General features: G+C 35.8%; 1 protein-coding gene across 1 annotated transcript in view; it reads right to left on the bottom strand.

Annotated features, from left to right (window-relative positions):
- The window catches only part of klg (klingon), a 561,744-nt gene that overhangs the window by 21,647 nt on the left and 522,143 nt on the right, over positions 1 to 17,954 (bottom strand). Inside the window, exons 8-9 of the mRNA XM_067762653.1 lie at positions 15,558 to 15,679; positions 5,637 to 5,817 (exon numbers count right to left, since the gene is read on the bottom strand). Coding sequence (XP_067618754.1) covers positions 5,637 to 5,817; positions 15,558 to 15,679 — 303 coding nt within the window. The remainder of the gene's footprint in view (positions 1 to 5,636; positions 5,818 to 15,557; positions 15,680 to 17,954) is intronic.

A 17,954-nucleotide genomic window follows, 5' to 3' on the forward strand; every position in this document is an offset into this window, starting at 1 on the left:
GGTTTTGCTGGCTAAGTCATGTTATGCGAATGAAAGATGATGAATCTATAAAAACAGAGGAATGGACGCCCTATTACGGTTGTCTAGGAAAAACCCCTGAGGTAAATTTCAGGAAAAGCGCTCTATAAATACAAATTTTTTCAAATAGGAGAATCAATGGTTTACTTTCGGGAAAGAAAGTTTCTCAAATATGGAGCTTGATGAAGGGATATGCTCGTTCCGAATCTCAAGCAAAACGCATCATAGATTTTTTGGAAAAAGTCGGTCGCTGGTCCTCTTCACTGAAAGGAAAGCTTCCCCATATTAATCCCGTCAAAGAGGTACTTCTGTACTGAATTTCAATCAAATCGAACTTAACATTAATTTTTTTGAAAGACAGTGTTGTTGTTTTTGCTGTTAGACTGTTTTGAATAAAATGTTCTTTGATCAACTTTCCGGAAAGAAAAGAATTTGTAAAATGATGATAAAACTCCTTTCTGATTCCAAAAATATCCAAATTTTTTTAATTCTTTCATTTGACAATTTAAAAAACTAAATATCTATAAAATAAGCCCAAATTATTAACAAATATGTTTAGTTGAAAATTCAATCACTAACTGCGAGTCGGCGGCCACCGTGGAGTAATGGTAGCGTGCTCCGCCTATCATACCGTATGCCCTGGGTTCCCACCCCGGGCAAAGCAACATCAAAATTTTAGAAATAAGGTTTTTCAATTAGAAGAAAATTTTTCTAAGCGGGGTCGCCCCTCGACAGTGTTTGGCAAGCGCTTCGGGTGTATTTCTGCCATGAAAAGCTCTCAGTGAAAACTCATCTGCCTTGCAGATGCCGTTCGGAGTCGGCATAAAACATGTAGGTCCCGTCCGGCCAATTTGTAGGGAAAATCAAGAGGAGCACGACGCAACTTGGAAGAGAAGCTCGGCCTAAGATCTCTTCGGAGGTTATCGCGCCTTACATTTTTTTTTTTTTAACTGCGAGTTACTCAAAACCAACAGAGAAACGAAGAATTATTGCACTTAATCGATACAATTTGTGGATTTAATAAAATATAAGCTGTTCAATAAATTGCTCTAAAAAATGAAATCTAACAATAACTCTTCTGTGGTGGGAAGCACTGCATATTTCCTAAAAAACAAAAAATAAGAAATAAAAAAATATAAAAAAATATGAACATAAATAAAATACACTTATTTGGTTTTTCGCGAAACCAACTACAAATTCAGATGTCCATTTTACGATTGGCTAATATTTTGAGTATTTTCGCGAGAATTTTGTAATATTTTTTTGTTTATGCTCTGCATAGCTTATATTTATTTAAGCAAAAAACAGTAGATCGGCGAAATGGGTCAGAGGCGCAGTTGTCGATGCTTTTAGAGTTGAATGAATTGAAGCTGCACTAACGGCAACTTCCAAATACAAATTTAAAATAAAGCTTTTTTGTTGCATAGTAGATACTTGTGGCAATGTGTATGCACATTAGGGTATCTAGCCTTTTTCGGCTAACCGAATGGCATGTCGATTTTTGAAAACTCAAGACATAAGAATATTAAACAGGAGAGCAACAGGGCGGTGTTCTATCCCCACTCCAATATATGAAAGTTGCTTTCACCATAAGAAGGAGCTACTTTCATTTACTACGGCGACGACTGCACAATAAAAGCAACAGGTTATGGCCGTCAATAAGCAAATAAGAGTCTAAAATAAATAGCTAGCACCACAGTCTTTCCGGTTTCTTTACGTCTCAGCTTCATGGTACTACTACTGACCAATGCCACGGCGATGTGGATGGATCAGACGGCACAAATATTGAACGTTTACGTAGATGGCATTACACTACCGACTGTCAGTCACCCAAATATCGAAGGGTAGCGTTCGATAACACTCTTACCCTGCGCGGCAGATCGCTGCTATATGGAATGAGCGTAAAAAAATCAACGAAATCAGGAAAGGGTCACGCCAAATTTTTATAAAAGATATTTAAAAACGCTGTGGCGAAAATAAAAGCCAAAATAACCTAAGCATCTAAAATGTATTTATAAACAAAAATGAATAAACAAAAATGTTTAAATGGGCGTGGCACCATTTTTTCTCAAAAAATGTTTCACATTACGGGAGAAACGGAAGAAAGGAGACAGGAGTTGCATATGATCCATCAAGCAGGAAAGGCGTGGACAAAAAAGCGGGGCTGCAAAATTTCTAAGATCATGTGCAAAGGTTACAATATTAGAATCACAAAGTGGCTCATATCTCTGAAGAGCGAAGATTTAAGGCTCACGATGGGCATACTGACTGCACACTGCCTTCTGGCGTCATATGCTAATAAGTTAGAACTCGTCAGTAACAGCAAGTGTAGAAAGTGTGAGCTGCAGGAAGAAACGGTTGAGCACGTTCTGTTTTCGTAATTTGCGCTAGCCAGATCTAGGCCCCAGCTATTAGGGGCGGCAGAGTTTACAGATCTCGAGGCAGCAATTTAGCTGGGTCCTAGAAGGCTGTTAGTATTTGGCAAGAGGACGGAGTTATTTTATAACATATGTGCGGCACCTGATTAGAGTTCTTCCGTTTGGTCGTCAAACAAATTATGGTAGCACTAGGGACACATTCAGTCTATGTGGGATCTTTATTGACCGACCAGTCCAACCTAACCTAACCTACGGGAGCCACAATGCGAGGGCCAGTTGATTTATCCTAACAAAATTCAGTACACATATTTTGCTTATAATTCTAAACAACATTTCCAAAAATAGACGAAACCGGAGGAGGACCATGCCAACTTTACTTTAAAGTACAAGACTATATCTTTGCGAAGATTCACATAAAATTAATGCTATTTACCGTTTAAGGTGCATTTGTAACAATAACATGAAAAGATACAAAATTTTTTTAAAATGGGCGAAGTACTGCCCCTTTTTTTGGGCAATAATTCTTCTACGTTTCGAGAGCCATAACCGGAAGAAGAACTAATCTGTCGTGAGAAAACTCGGCGCACTTATTTCTTTGATGCTGATAAAACTGCATATCATCAATAAATAAACATTCAGAATTTTGATTATACAAAGTGTCAAAAAACTGAAGCTAAATGAACTAAATATACGATAGAAGGTCTCTTGTGTGTATTTAATGTTCGGTTAAATACGATTACCTATATTTGCTTTGTTTTAACGTGATATATTTAAACAAAAAAATCATATTTAAATAAAACAAGTAAGGAAGGCTAAGTTCGGGTGTAACCGAACATTACATACTCAGCTGAGAGCTTTGGAGATAAAATAAGGGAAAATCATCATGTAGGAAAATGAACCTAAGGTAACCCTGGAATGTGTTTGTATGACATGGGTTTCAAATAGAAGGTATTAAAGAGTATTTTAAAAGGGAGGTAGCCATAGTTCTATATGTGGACGCCTTTTCGAGATATCGCCATAAAGGTGGACCAGGGGTGACTCTAAAATCTGTTTGTACGATATGGGAATCAAATGAAAGGTATTAATGTGTATCTTAAAAGGGAGTCGGCCTTAGTTCTATAGGTGGACGACTTTTCGAGATGTCGCCATAAAGGTGGACCAGGGGTGACCCTAGAATGTGTTTGTACGATATGAGTATCAAATTAAAGGTATTAATGAGGATTCTAAAAGGGGGTGTCCCTTAGTTGTATATGTGAAGGCGTTTTCGAGATATTGACCAAAATGTGGACCAGTGTGACCCAGAGCATCATCCGCCGGTTACCGCTAACTTATTTATATGTGTCATACCACGAACAGTATTCCTGCCAAAATTCCAAGAGCTTTTGATTTCGCCCTGCAGAAATTTTTCATTTTCTTCTACTTAATATGGTAGGTGTCACATCCATTTTACAAAGTTTTTTCTAAAGTTATATTTCGCGTCAACAAACCAATCCAATTACAATGTTTCATCCCTTTTTTCATATTTTTTTTTTTCATTTTTCATAATTTTCGATATCGAAAAAGTGGGAGTGGTCATAGTCGGATTTCGGCCATTTTTTATATCAAGATAAGGTGAGTTCAGGTAAGTACGTGAACTAAGTTTAGTAAAGATATATTCATTTTTGCTCAAGTTATCGTGTTAAGGGCCGAGCGGAGGGACAGACGGTGGACTGTGTATAAAAACTGGGCGTAACTCCAACCGATTTCACCCATTTTCACAGAAAATAGTTATCGTCATAGAATCTATGACTCTACCAAATTTCACAAGGATTGGTTAATTTTTGTTCGACTTATGGCATTAAAAGTATTCTAGACAAATTAAATGAAAAAGGGCGGTGCCACGCCTATTTTGAAAATTTCTTTTATTTTTGTATTTTGTTGCACCACATCATTACTGGAGTTGAATGTTGACATAATTTACTTAAATAAAAAATAAATGTAAGGCGCGATAACTCCGAAGAGATATAAGGCCGAGCTTCTCTTCCAATTTGCGTCGTTCTCCTCTTGATTTTCCCTACAAATTGGCCGGACGGGACCTACATATTTTATGCCGACTCCGAACGGCATCTGCAAGGCAGATGAGTTTTCACTGAGAGCTTTTCATGGCAGAAATATACCCGGAGCGCTTGCCAAACACTGCCGAGGGGCGACCCCGCTTAGAAAAGTTTTCTTCGAATTGAAAAGCCTTATTTCTAAAATTTTGATGTTGCTTTGCCCGGGGTGCGAGCCCAGGGCCTACGGTGTTGTAGGCGAAGCACGCTACCATTCCACCACGGTATACTGTAAATATATTAAATTTTTTGTTATAATTTGACTTAAAATTATTTTTTTTTTAATGTGGGCGTGTTCGTCATCCGATTTTGCTAATTTTTATTTAGCACACATATAGGAATAGGGGTAACGCTCTTGCCAAATTTCATCATGATATCTTCAACGACTGCCAAATTACGGCTTGCAAAACTTTCAAATTACCTTCTTTCAAACGTGGGCGGTACCACGCCCATTGCCTAAAGATTGATCTGTTTTTGGTAATGAATTGTCGTACTTTTTGTGTTTTTCGAAATTTTCGATATCGAAAAAGTGGGCGTGGTTATAGTACGATTTCTTTCATTTTAATTAGCGATCTGAGATGAGTGCCCAGGTACCTATGTACCAAATTTCATTAAGATGCCTCAATATTTACTCAAGCTATCGTGTTTACGGACGGCCGGACATGGCTAAATAATTTCTTTTTTCGCCCAAATCATTTTGATAAATAGAAGTCTATATACATCTCGATTAGTTTGTGCCGTTACGGATTACCGTTATGCGAACAAAGTTAATATACTCTGTGAGCTCTGCCCATCTGAGTATAAAAATCATATTTATATAATATATATCCCCTGAAAACTAAACACCCTAATGTACACACATACATACGTATGTGTCTACTGCATATTTTCAGTTATTTCAAACAAACATCCAATAGCGAAAACCATAGAAAAATTGTGAATATTTCAATTCAAACAAGGCCGTAATATTGTATACACTTTCCATTTCTGATTTGTTTTCGTTATGGGATTTGGTTGTTTTTTATGATTTATTTTCATTTACATTTTAAAGTTGTATTCTTTCATATATTGCACATATGAACATGTATATTGATGTTTTTGTAACCAAATTGGTTTATTTATAGAGTTCATATTTTTATATTTTACTTACCAATACACGCCTGTAGAGCAGGCGCACCTCTTCTAACGGTGGATAACTATCAATTTTCCATGTTAGATTGTAACTGTCCGATGAACGACCCCATTTTGGTGAGTAAAATTCAGCTGGGCCAGGGCGTCCAGACAGCTCCATGTATTTGCGAGAACGTCCAAGTGAGTTATCGGCTACACAGCTGCAATTAAATTGAAATTTATTATTTATTTGTTTTGCAGTGAATAGCGAATGGGTAAGAGTAAAAAAAGATTAACTCCATTGAATGGCTAGTATGATGTTCATAGGGCACCTCCAAACTACGTTGCTAACAGTTTGAGCGGTACCATCTTATTCTGTGGTAAATTTTTTTGAACTAAGGATTAAGTGAGCAAAGTTAAATTCGTTTATTTTTTCATTTTATTTGGAGGTTTGTCGATGAAAAATTTATTTTCCTTTGCTTTATATTAATCGCCTTTTTTTGCAAGCTTGTGGAAATAAAACACAAAGTGTACTAGGAAATTGCATTCAAAGCAACAACACAAAGTAAGCTAGTTAATTTGGCTAAACGGTTTGAGATTAATTCGCTTAAGCAACAGTCGACCAAAAAAGGACACTATTGTGAACGAGCGAACAATATGTAAATACGAAAGTGCAAATAACAGAAAATAACAAAATAACAGCGTGGCGGCAGCGTAACATAAATACACACAAACACACGCATTCCATGTATTTTGTTTCCGAAACTCTCTGTATTAGTGACAAAGGTACTGAGCTCGAAGTAGAAATGTCAAAGCAGCTAAAAAAGTACCAATTAGCTGATTTCCTTCCACCACCCGCATGTTTCCCATAATATTAAACTGTTTAGCCAGTTGAAGCGTTTTTATCAGGCTCGCTTTAAAAAAAAATCAACTACAAACAGGAAGCCGAAGAAAGAAGAAATATCTGGACAGCCTTAGCATACATGGAAAAAGTATCCAAGGTATTTGAAAAGCATAAAATCAAGGACAAACGAAGGAAAAATATTGAATAGACAAACAAGGTCAAAACAAGTCATAATATGAATGCTACAAAAGCTACAAAATGCAAACGTGTTGAAAATTATAACAAAAGAGCATACGAGATCTAAGTAAAAAAACTCAGAAACCTTACAGCTTCTCGGAGTAAAATTTTTAAAACAAATGCAATCCAAATAATTGCCACCACACTTCTCCAAACAAAACAAAAAGACCTAATCGATAACAAATTTAAAATGTTTTGATAACGAATCGACTATTTTTTGGTAGCATATAAATATTTTAAGATAAATAGTTGATGAACTTTTGATAACAAAACATGGGCTATTCGATAAAAAAAAGATAAATCTTCAGTAAAACATCGATAACATTTGCTGACAATAACAAATTTATAACACTTTAATAAAAAACGGATAAATCGCCTGTTGCTTGTACATAACGCGCCTTTAACAAATCGAAAACTCGGCGATAAGACAACAATATACAACAATTCTATAACCAATGCAAACCGTTGACACTTGAATAACAATATTATAACTCGCCATCGGGTTTCGCTTAAAGGTTCAATTTGCTAGCGTGGGAACAATGTACATGATAGACTTGATATGATAAAAATGTGAATTATAATAAGGATACCAGGAAAGGAAGGTAGAGGACAGAAAAAAAGAAAAGAGGGTAGAGGGAGGTATAATTAGAACTAAAACACGAAGCCGAACCCAAAACCTGGCGGCGTGTGACCAATTTGTTTTCGAAGTGTTGATAGCTTGTCTTCGATTAGATATATTTTTGTAATAGGTGTGATAACGACAAGGTGTAGGCGAATTATCGACTGCTATCGAAGTGTTATATATTTGCTATCGATAAAAACGGGGTTTTATGGTAAAGTTATCGATTTATTATAGGTTATTCATCGAAAAATGTAACTTAAATATTTTAGGTTCTTTATCAAATATATATATATATATATATATATATATATATATATACATATATATATACTAGGGCGGATCGATTTAAAAATCGCTCTGTGAAAATCGTATTCTAGGGATCAAAATAAGAGACTTTGCCGAAGGAACCATACCTCTAAAACCCTTTGGGTCGAACTTCTGGGCAGGGGCAATTTCAATTCTACCTGCTGTGTTTTGTGGTGGCTTAAAAAAAACAACACAAGCAATTTTACGATCTGCAATTTTGTCACAGTGATACCTTCATTTTTTAAAACGGTTGAATAAAAAACCCACACAACTATGTTTACGACATGCAAATGCATCACAGTTATGCCTTGATTTTAAAAAGGGGTTGTATAAACGCTAATTTCTAATAATTTTTTTAAATGTCTTTTCTATTACTAAGTTAAATTCATTTTTTCATTTACATATGTTCTGATTAATAAATTTCTAAAGAGAAAAATAAACACCAAAAAGAAAAAACATTGGCATTTCAAAGTGGGATTTTTCAAAATTTGTATGATTCCTTCGGCAAAGTTTCTTATTTTGATCCCTAGAATATGATTTTCACAGAGCAATGGGCGATTTTTTTGCATCCCCACAAATCGACCCGGCCTAATGTATACACTATAGAAAACTTATCGTTTTATCAACGACAAGCTATCAAATTTATCAAAAATGTATCAGTTTGTAATAGGAGTGTGACCAATTTTTAAACGGTGTGCTATCGACTTGTTAACAAAAAGTTATCGATTTCAGAGCTACTAGTTTTTTATTGGAGTGGTATCGTATTGCTATGGATGACTGAGAGGTTTGCTATAAAATAGATAACGATAAAACTTCACTATAAAATCGATGACACATCTGTAACCCGACTATAACAAACCGATAACAAACCAATTATTCGCCGATAATCACTCTTTACCTATAAAAAGCCGAACATCAAATAAAAATTGTTGTTGTTGTGGTAGCCATGAAGACAATTCCCGAAGAATTTTAGGTATATTTTCGATGTTTATGTTCTTTCCTGGGTATAGATCCGGTACGTTTTAGTAAGAAGCAACATTAAGGTACTTGACCGGCCCTCTTGAGAACGATTTAACATGACCCCAATGAACCTGCTAGATCATACTGCCTACCCACACCTAGCTCCATGAAGAATTTAGGGTCGTGCAAACCTTAACTACAAAATATGTGTATGTTATAGTTATATTTGTAAAAGATTCCCCTCGCGTAGGTGGGATTGACCATTGAGATGCGGAAACTATGAAGCTATACAGTTTTCAATTATCAACCCCTTGCATCTTAATATAAATCCAAAAATCACGAGAAATAATCTTTAAGATTTAACAACATTTTTCAACCAATAAATGAGCGCATACTGTCAACTGATTCATTTATGCTTATCTTCGTGTTCAAAAATATAATTAAATATGTCTGCAGGCATTTATTCTCATAATAATATTACCGCTTTCGTTAAAAGATAATCCTTTAAGTGCCTTTGACAGCATCGCATAAACTTCACATGAATGTCAAACTTTTCCTTAACCCTCATACAGGTGAAGCTCAAAACTGATTTTGTAGCGCAAATGTAATTTCCTTTTCAATTTTATACAGACAGACCCATTTCTATACAATTCAGCATAATCAACCAACAACAAGTGTAAACGGACAGAGCAGAAATAGAGCACAGCAGCATATTTCTTCTATCTAGGGGTGGGTATGTAAGTACCCTGTAGAAAATGGTAACAACCCATAAAAAGAAGAGCTTAATTCTTATTTAAATAAATTAAATCAGTCATAATATTCCCTCGGAATTTTATTCTCGCGGTTTTTTGTATTCCCGCGGAAAAATTCCTCCAATTCTTTTTTCCTAGGGAGAACAATAATTGGGGAATATGGATTTCGAATTTTGTCGATTGAAATTTTTTCTTTAAAAAATTAAAAAGCTTAATTATTGTTGCGAATTTGTTTGAAATTAAGAAATAAAGTATAAACAATGCACATTATTACATTCCATATGGTATTCACTGAAATGAGTTATGAATTGGTGCTACAGCAACATCAACAGATGAGCGTAAGAAGAAGAAGACGGCGGGAACACACATATCCGCTGGAGCTGCCTACTTCCATTCAACAAAGCAATTTTCTGGCGGCCAAGTCGAGTTGAATTCGTTTTTCGTCATATGACAAAATCTATTTAAGCCTTCTTAAAAATCCTTGCGCAATTTATGGATGGCTGCATGAAATATACCAAGAGCTCTTCCGTTGCTTATAATATACTTTTCGACTTAAAATAAATAATGTTGTGGTAGAATGTACATATTTTAGCACAAATAAGTGTTCTTTCTTATTAGAACTATTTTGATGCATTACCTTTAATTTAAGAAGTGAAAAAACTCCTAAGAAGTGGCAGTGAAATCTCACTCACATTCGTAATACTTACATTTCTCCCATAACCGGTTTCCGATTTTTCGAACATTGTTCAGAATAAGAGGAAAGGGAAAATTGAAAAAACTCCCAAGGAATTTTTATTTAGAATACGAGGAATGGCACGCAGGGGCTCATCGGGGATGAGCGAGGAAATAACCAGTGTCAAAGTAGGCATACACTTAGCAGTAGCCAAGGCTCTACTTCCAAAGCTTCTACTTGAAGAAAGCACAAACAAATTGAAATAACATCAACACCTGTGCAATATCAAAATCCATTTGGCCAAACTAAGATGGAAAGGGGACGAGAAGTCTTCTGAACAAATCCAGGGCCAACACGCAAACTGATAGCAGTCTGCAACTGTCACTGGGCAGTAGGTACGCATGCGGCAAAGATGTGCATTCAATATAACGAATACTGCAGAAGCTGCAAAGATTCAAATTCCAGGCAGACAGCAGAACACTTTATGTGTAAATGCCGGTTCTGGCTAGAGCCCGACTAAGGTTCCTTGGAACCCCGTTTCAAGAAGACCTCAGAGGTTTACCTGTGATGGCAATCCCGAATATTCTTAATTTTATTAACAACTCTGGCTGGTTTTAATTCATTGACCGTAACATTCCGTCGGTTTTAGACGAGTTTCATGGCTTCAAAACGGCTTTAAATAGCTACTTGGGCGACTAAGGTCGCAGCCATTTCACTTACCTACCTACCTACGAGGAATGGGAGAAGGGAAAAAGCTCGCAAGGAATTTTTGTTTAGAATTATAATTGTATAACTTGTAACTGTAACCCTGGGAATATCATATAACAACTGTTTTAATAAACTAATTCCATCAGCACTAGAACACAGTGAAGGGCATTGGTATAACTGAAATTTGTGTGGAACAATGGTCATTAGAACATAGTAGTGAGCGCCATGCGTGCTAATCTCTTTTTAAAATTTTCCGATGGATATGAATAATATTGATAGCTGCTGGCTGTAGAAATGACCAATAAAATATGTTCTTTTAACACAAAAACTAATTTTGTTAATTGAGAGTCTCTCATTTTAACAAACTTTTTAGTTAACAAAATACAATCAATTTTACCTAATGTCAGTTAATTCACAACAACAAAGCCCACTGGATGAATTTAATGGCGTTATTTCTTTCAGATTCCTTCCGCGAAATGTAAACAAATATAAATAATTATTTCCTTGCCCTATTTTTCTACGGATATTTAGAGGAAAAAAATGCAATGATTTCATAAAATGCACTCCCACAAGACTCACATTTTAACATGAAACAGTTTTACTTTGATCGATTTTCGAAGCAAACAATTTGTTATGATCACTAAATCAGCGCGTAGACTTTGTCGACATTTTTAATATTTCTTGAGGTCAGGCAGCCAAAAACTGAGAAAAAATGTGTGCTTAATATAAGTAGATCACACATAGAGACTGCAAATGATCATTACTTTTCAACCTCTTTTCCATCATCCTGCACTGTGTTCCCGCGCTGGGCCAACGGGCATGGTTGACTAAGATGAACGGAAATCGCAACTCTCCCCTGTTCTAATTCCTTCCCGTAGACCAAATGAAGTATTTATTGTCTATATTGGGAGGAATGCTAAGAGTACTACTCTCTAAATATGTATAATGCCTGGGCCTATCTTTGTAACACATATGTAAGGGTCACGTGGTGGTTGGTTAAGAATAACATTAAGTATTTTTTTGCGAATGTGCTCTTTTTACAGCTATCGCCCATATAATTTTATTAATTTTTTTTTACTCACATAACTCACACGAAAGTTAAATTGTATATTAACAGACTTATTATGTCTGGCAAACAAGACACTTAACGATCGTTACCTGCTTTGGCGATATCGTCTACTAATGGCACTCTGGAGTTTTCGAAGTCGTGTATAGTCTAGCTTTACGTTATTTGTGTACTACACAAAAATAATTATCAAGATTGTTTTCGATAGTTGGTTTTGCACAGCAACTGTTCGTGAAACGGAATGCCGAGATTACGGCAGAGTCGGCTGTTATCGTTTGTATCAGGCATGCTTAACGAACGAAACGATATCATTTCGTTACGATAATCAACGCTAATAAACGAAACGAAGTGACTTCGTCAAATTAACGTTAATTTGACGATCTTAGCGTTGATTATCGTAACGAAATGATATCGTTTCGTTCGTTAAGCATGCCTGGTTTGTATTATAGTTTTGCTAATCGTGTCGCAAACGGACAAACGACGATCGTTTTGGGCACGAAAGCGTCAAAGGTAATATGCCTCCTAAATCTCGAAATTATAAGTTCCTAAAGAAGAAGACGTATAGCTACTTATAAGTGTACCACAATAATTAGGATGACACGCTGAGTTGATTTAGCTATGTCCATCTTTTTGTCCTTTTGACAGCAAATTTGTCCTTCAACTTTTTGAGGTATTGTAATGAAATTACGGCCACCGTGGTATGATGGTAGCGTGCTCCGCCTACCACACCGTATGCCCTGGGTTCACACCACGGGCAAAGCAACATCAAAATTTTAGAAATAAGGTTTTTCAATTAGAAGAAAATTTTTCTATGCGGGGTCGCCCCTCGACAGTGTTTGGCAAGAGCTCCGAGTGTATTTCTGCCATGAAAAGCTCTCAGGGAAAACTCATCTGCCTTGCAGATGCCGTTCGGAGTCGGCATAAAACATGTAGGTCCCGTCCGGCCAATTTGTAGGGAAAATCAAGAGGAGCACGACGCCAATTGGAAGAGAAGCTCGGCCTTAGATCTCTTCGGAGGTTATCGCGCCTTACATTTAATTTTTTAATGAAATTAGGTGAGTATGTTTTTATGTCCGCTTAGACATTTTTTGGAATGGGCTGAATCGGCTCACTATACGATGTGTCTCCTATACAACCGTTTTTCCATTAAGAACTTTTTTTCATATCTTCTTCATTTTACCAGATAAAAGCTTACAATTTCATGATTCTTAAGTATATGGCATACATGGTTGTCTGATAGGATCGTCAATATCGGTAACTTAAGAAATTTATTCATTTGATTGTACAGACAAGAGGTACATCGTCATAGCTATTTCATGTAGACAGTATAAACTCTGTGTGAAGACTGCCAGTAATTTAATCATTTGATATTTTTCCAAGATGTCACCATATGGGCCTCTTAATACTGGCCCATAAGGGCCTCCGCTACTAAAATAGCAGCAATCCCATTATGTTGTTGTTGTAGCAGTGTTTTTTTAAGTCCCACTGCAAGGAGCTGCTGGGAGGATGACAATTTGTGGGAGGGGCGCAACAAATTAAATGAGGTTACACTGAAATGACAGTCCTTGCTCGGGAAAAATCCCGAGTCGCTCCGGTACATAGAACCGACTGCCATGGGAAGCGGCAAACTCATTATCGGTTTTTCTAGTAGAAAACCTAGTTTGAAAAATACTTGAAGAACCCGTGCCTATCATGCGCAACAAAATACGAAAGTCTCATATCAAATATCAACAGAAATCAACTGTTTTATCAATCAATCATCTATCAATAAAAACTTACATGCGCTTGCGCTGCGAATGTTAGCAACTGCCGGTAATGCAGTTCTAATCAAATATTCACAATAGTGCCATAGTACAAATAGATTTCTTTGTGTGCTCACAATTTTTTATTTTTAACAAATTATTTTAATAGAATATAGCTAAACAAAATCACTACGACCAATAATGCCAAAAGCCCGCTAACAGCACGAATCTCCATCTCTACAACCAAAACTTTAATTATAGATTTGGATACCAAATAAGAGCGAAAAAGGGACCTGCACATAAAAACAGCAATTAGAAATAATATATAAGATATTTGTCATGATTTGCCGACTTGGTTTTGTAATATTAAGTATTATTTCTATAACAATTAACTTGTCTTCAGACATGGATGGAATGGTCCTACATCATATGGCACCACTTTGTTGGGTACCAAAAAAATAATCTAATCGATCACGGAATTAAAATATTTTTACAAGGCAGTTATTTGATATCTAATACATATTTATGTATATGTCAACCAGAATGTAACATGCCAAAATTTTACTTGAACTCTATAGCAGCTTCACTCATTTCACGGCAGTTGTTTTTGTTGTCGTCCAATTTTTGTTCTGAAAAACTCAGCAGCATCCAATGTATTGACTTCCGTTGGACTTTTACCTTTAATTTTTATTATTTTTTTTTTGTTGTAGTTCTGGTTTTATTTTTCAATTCTTTCTAATATGCTGTCTGCATAGACAGTTTGACATTGATATGAAAAAGTTGCTCGTGCATGCATGCATATCGGCGATTTCACATACAGACATACGTAGATACATACGTACACACTAGGATGACGATGTCGGGATTCCAGTCTTTTTGGATTGAAAAATTCCCGGATTATTGAACTTTAATACCGGGACTATTGAAAATAGCATTATAATATCAATTCAAATAATTTAAAACCTGTTCCAAAATTATCCCCCTTTTAACAGCAAAACGAGCATTACACTTTTGCTATTTGTTTTATTTCGGAATCTAGATCCATACAAATTTTGTAACTAGAAACAGGTGTATACTCTTTAGAAGGTTTTAACGTGGTGAACCTGTATCTGGAGTCTCAAAAGTCCTGGCACTACAAACTTATGACATTTTCCAACATAGTGGCGTAAAAAACTAATTTTTTAATTAAATTTGAGGTCGTCATTTCTAATTCTTTTTTGTTTTTTTTTTTTAAGATCCATATTCTACCTTAAAGTACCACTCTTTCCCTTCAACATCCATTTAGATTTTTCGAAAAATCTCTTTTGGGAAATCGTGTGGTTGTTGTACGTGTAATACAAAAAGCATGTTTCTTGCTGAAAATGTGTTTTTGGCATAGTTATTTATTTGCATTTTTTTAAATAAAAAATATGTAAATTATTTACTATAACTTGTAGGTTACTCAGGTAGACATTTGGGACAGTCCCGAGATTCCAGGATTGAATTTTCAGACCCCGAAAACCCCGGTAGGATTTTGCCCGTTAATCGTCATCCCTAGTACATATATGTCACTTTGGATTATGCTGCTTTATAGTGCTTGCTTTGATGCCAGGTGAATGAAAGGTCATATAACAGTGTTCATGATTTGAAGTTAAAAACTTTTCAGACGTGTAGATAGAATACGAGTACATAATCCCAAATAACCGAGTGAACAAAAAAATGGCACGCTAACTCAATTGAGTAAAGATGTATGATTCGTAACGAAAACGAAAACGAACAAATATTAAGCTAATAGTAGGAGCTTGTTTTATAAAAAAAATCAAGAAATAGTTTAAAGTAAAAAGTCAGTATCGCATTTATTTTTCCATAGGTTAAGAAATATTTTTTTTTGCCTTTGACGTAGACACTGGCATATAAAAGACTGTCTGTTCTCATAAATTGTGACCCATGCCTATTTTCTTTTACTGCGAATCTCTCTGATTGCTAAAGTTCTGTATGTGTAATTTAATTTATTCGTATTTTCTCTTCATGTTGTTGATCTATTTTGTTTTCATATCTATCTCATAGCTCACCTGTAGTTTCCAAAGTCCTCTTGTTGTATGTGTCGTATGGTGAGCGTGTGTCGATTTCCTCTTGTTGACATTATTCGCCTATCGGTTGTTTGTATCGGAAATGAGTTTTGGTACCAGGACACCTACAGATTACACAAATAGAGAAATAAATTAAATAAAAACCACTAGCAGAATGCATGTATACGAGGCAAAGGAAACAAAAAAGCTTGCACAAATGTTGACTGTGAGTAATAGAGACTAAATTTACCAACGAAATAAAGAGATTGAAAGTCGTGCATATTAAATTAAGGAACATGAGTTTGGCTAATTTAGGTATTTGTCTCTCAATAAGTTAGCAGCATAACTTTTCGAAAGATATTTTGAAATGTAGAGAAATATGCATATATGAATGATTATTTCAAACAACTTCATCTCTTCAGATTCTGAATTGAGGAGGAGATTGCGTAAAAATGTTAATTTTATAATTATCTGAGTTTACCAACAATCCAGCTTAGAAAGAATTAGAATATTAACAGATTTATTTTGACTAATGCATTTTGGGAAAAAGTAAGTAAAAAGCTGTTTCTCTATTGCTGGATATACCCTCCGAGTATCCCCGGAAACTAGGTTTCTTAAACGTACAGAAGATAAAATTAAAATTGTCTACATATATCATGGAAGAACCAGAACCAGAAGCGTTAAACCAATATTCAGACCAGCGTTATATTATTTCATTTTACTTTATTTTATTTTATTTTATTTTATTTTATTTTATTTATTATTATTTTATTTTATTTTATTTTATTTTATTTTATTTTATTTTGTGTAATGTTATTTGATTTTATTTTATTTTATTTAAATTTTTTTAATTTAATTTAATTTGGTTTTATTTTATTTTATTTTATTTTGTTTTGGGAAGTTGCTACTGTTCTGCTTGGCTGAATACATTGTATACAATTTGGTCAAATCAATAAACCTTCTAATGGCTTTTATGGAGCATTTTGACCCCATCCCTAAGTAGGGCAGCACAAAAGTGCAAAGAGTTAGGTACTTTATAATCGCCAAGGCTAGACAATCACAGCGGAAATATGTTTTTGGATCCATACAGTCGTCCCCATTACAGCTTTTGCAAATGTCCTTAAAAAGGTTTTCCATTTCCGAGATGAGTAGACCAAATGACCAGTGTCCCGTTGTGATGAATTTGATCCTTTCCTTCTTTGGTTGCAGTCATGCCCATATTTGCTTGCTGACTTTGAAAGTATCCATGCAAATCGCGAATTGCAGTTTTCTCTAGGTCAGTAAGAATGCCACTCTTTATTAGTTAAATTAATCGGAGCACCGTGATTGCCTCGGAGGTCTCTAATGATGCACCAGCCTTCGTCAGCTCATCCATATTTTCATTGCCGTCAATGTTCCCGTGACCGGCTACCCAAAAGAACATGCACGCAAGGTTTGCTGCTTTACGTAATGCCCTTTTACAGGTTGCAACGGTTTTAAGAACGTATGCGTCTCTTACATTATTACCAGATTCTCGAGTATATGCATATCTCACCGTCTTATACGACTATCTAACACCAAACCACCAGGTTCTATACCTATTATTTCTCCTTGAAATTTAAAAGCTGAGTTTAGAAAACTGTTGGATAATACGACTTTTAGCTCAGAAAAGACCCGCACCAAAACTACAGACCATTTTGTACTCGTCCGTGTAGAGTGAAGTTAAGCCCTCTGTGTAAACTTTGTCGGCTGACTAATATATTCTTGAAGCAAACCTCACCTTGAAATTCTTGTCAAAGTTCAGTGTATCTACGTTGAGGGGCGCTCTTACCATACAGTTTTTCCTTCCAAGTTTTAGACTCCCTAGGTCTGGTGTCTGAGCCAGCAGCTATCAGCCGTATGTGGGAATCCAAAGGCAGCTGGACAATGAAAACATTTAACGCCTTCGTTAGACACGACCTAAGTACTCCTGTTACCCAGCGCATACTACCAACTGTTTCTGGTTTAGTTTCTTGATGTTATATTGCTTGTTCAGTGCTGGTCTCTACTCTAACGCTCTGTATGCTAAGATGGGTCTTATGGCCGCTGTGTGGAGCCATATAACATGCTTCCAGGCCTTAGTTCCTGCTTAAAATTCTCTTACACGAGTAGTATGCAATGTATGCCTTCTCTACTCTTCTATGATTATTGACTTTCGAGTTTAGCTTGTTGTCTTATTCGACGCCAGGGTACTTCAGTCTCGTCGAAAGAGAGAGTTCATTGTCATTTAGTATGGGCTTTCGAAACTTAGGTATTTCGAATTTTTACTCAACTTTAATAGTTGAATTGCTTGGGCATAGTATTGAGTCCATTTCCTGCAGCCCAGGATAACTTAGCGCACCCTGTAGGATTACGCTTTACGTTGAGGGATAAAACCCTAAA

Source organism: Eurosta solidaginis, chromosome 1 (genome assembly GCF_040869045.1).
Source record: "Eurosta solidaginis isolate ZX-2024a chromosome 1, ASM4086904v1, whole genome shotgun sequence".
Classification (NCBI taxonomy): Eukaryota; Metazoa; Arthropoda; class Insecta; order Diptera; family Tephritidae; genus Eurosta; species Eurosta solidaginis.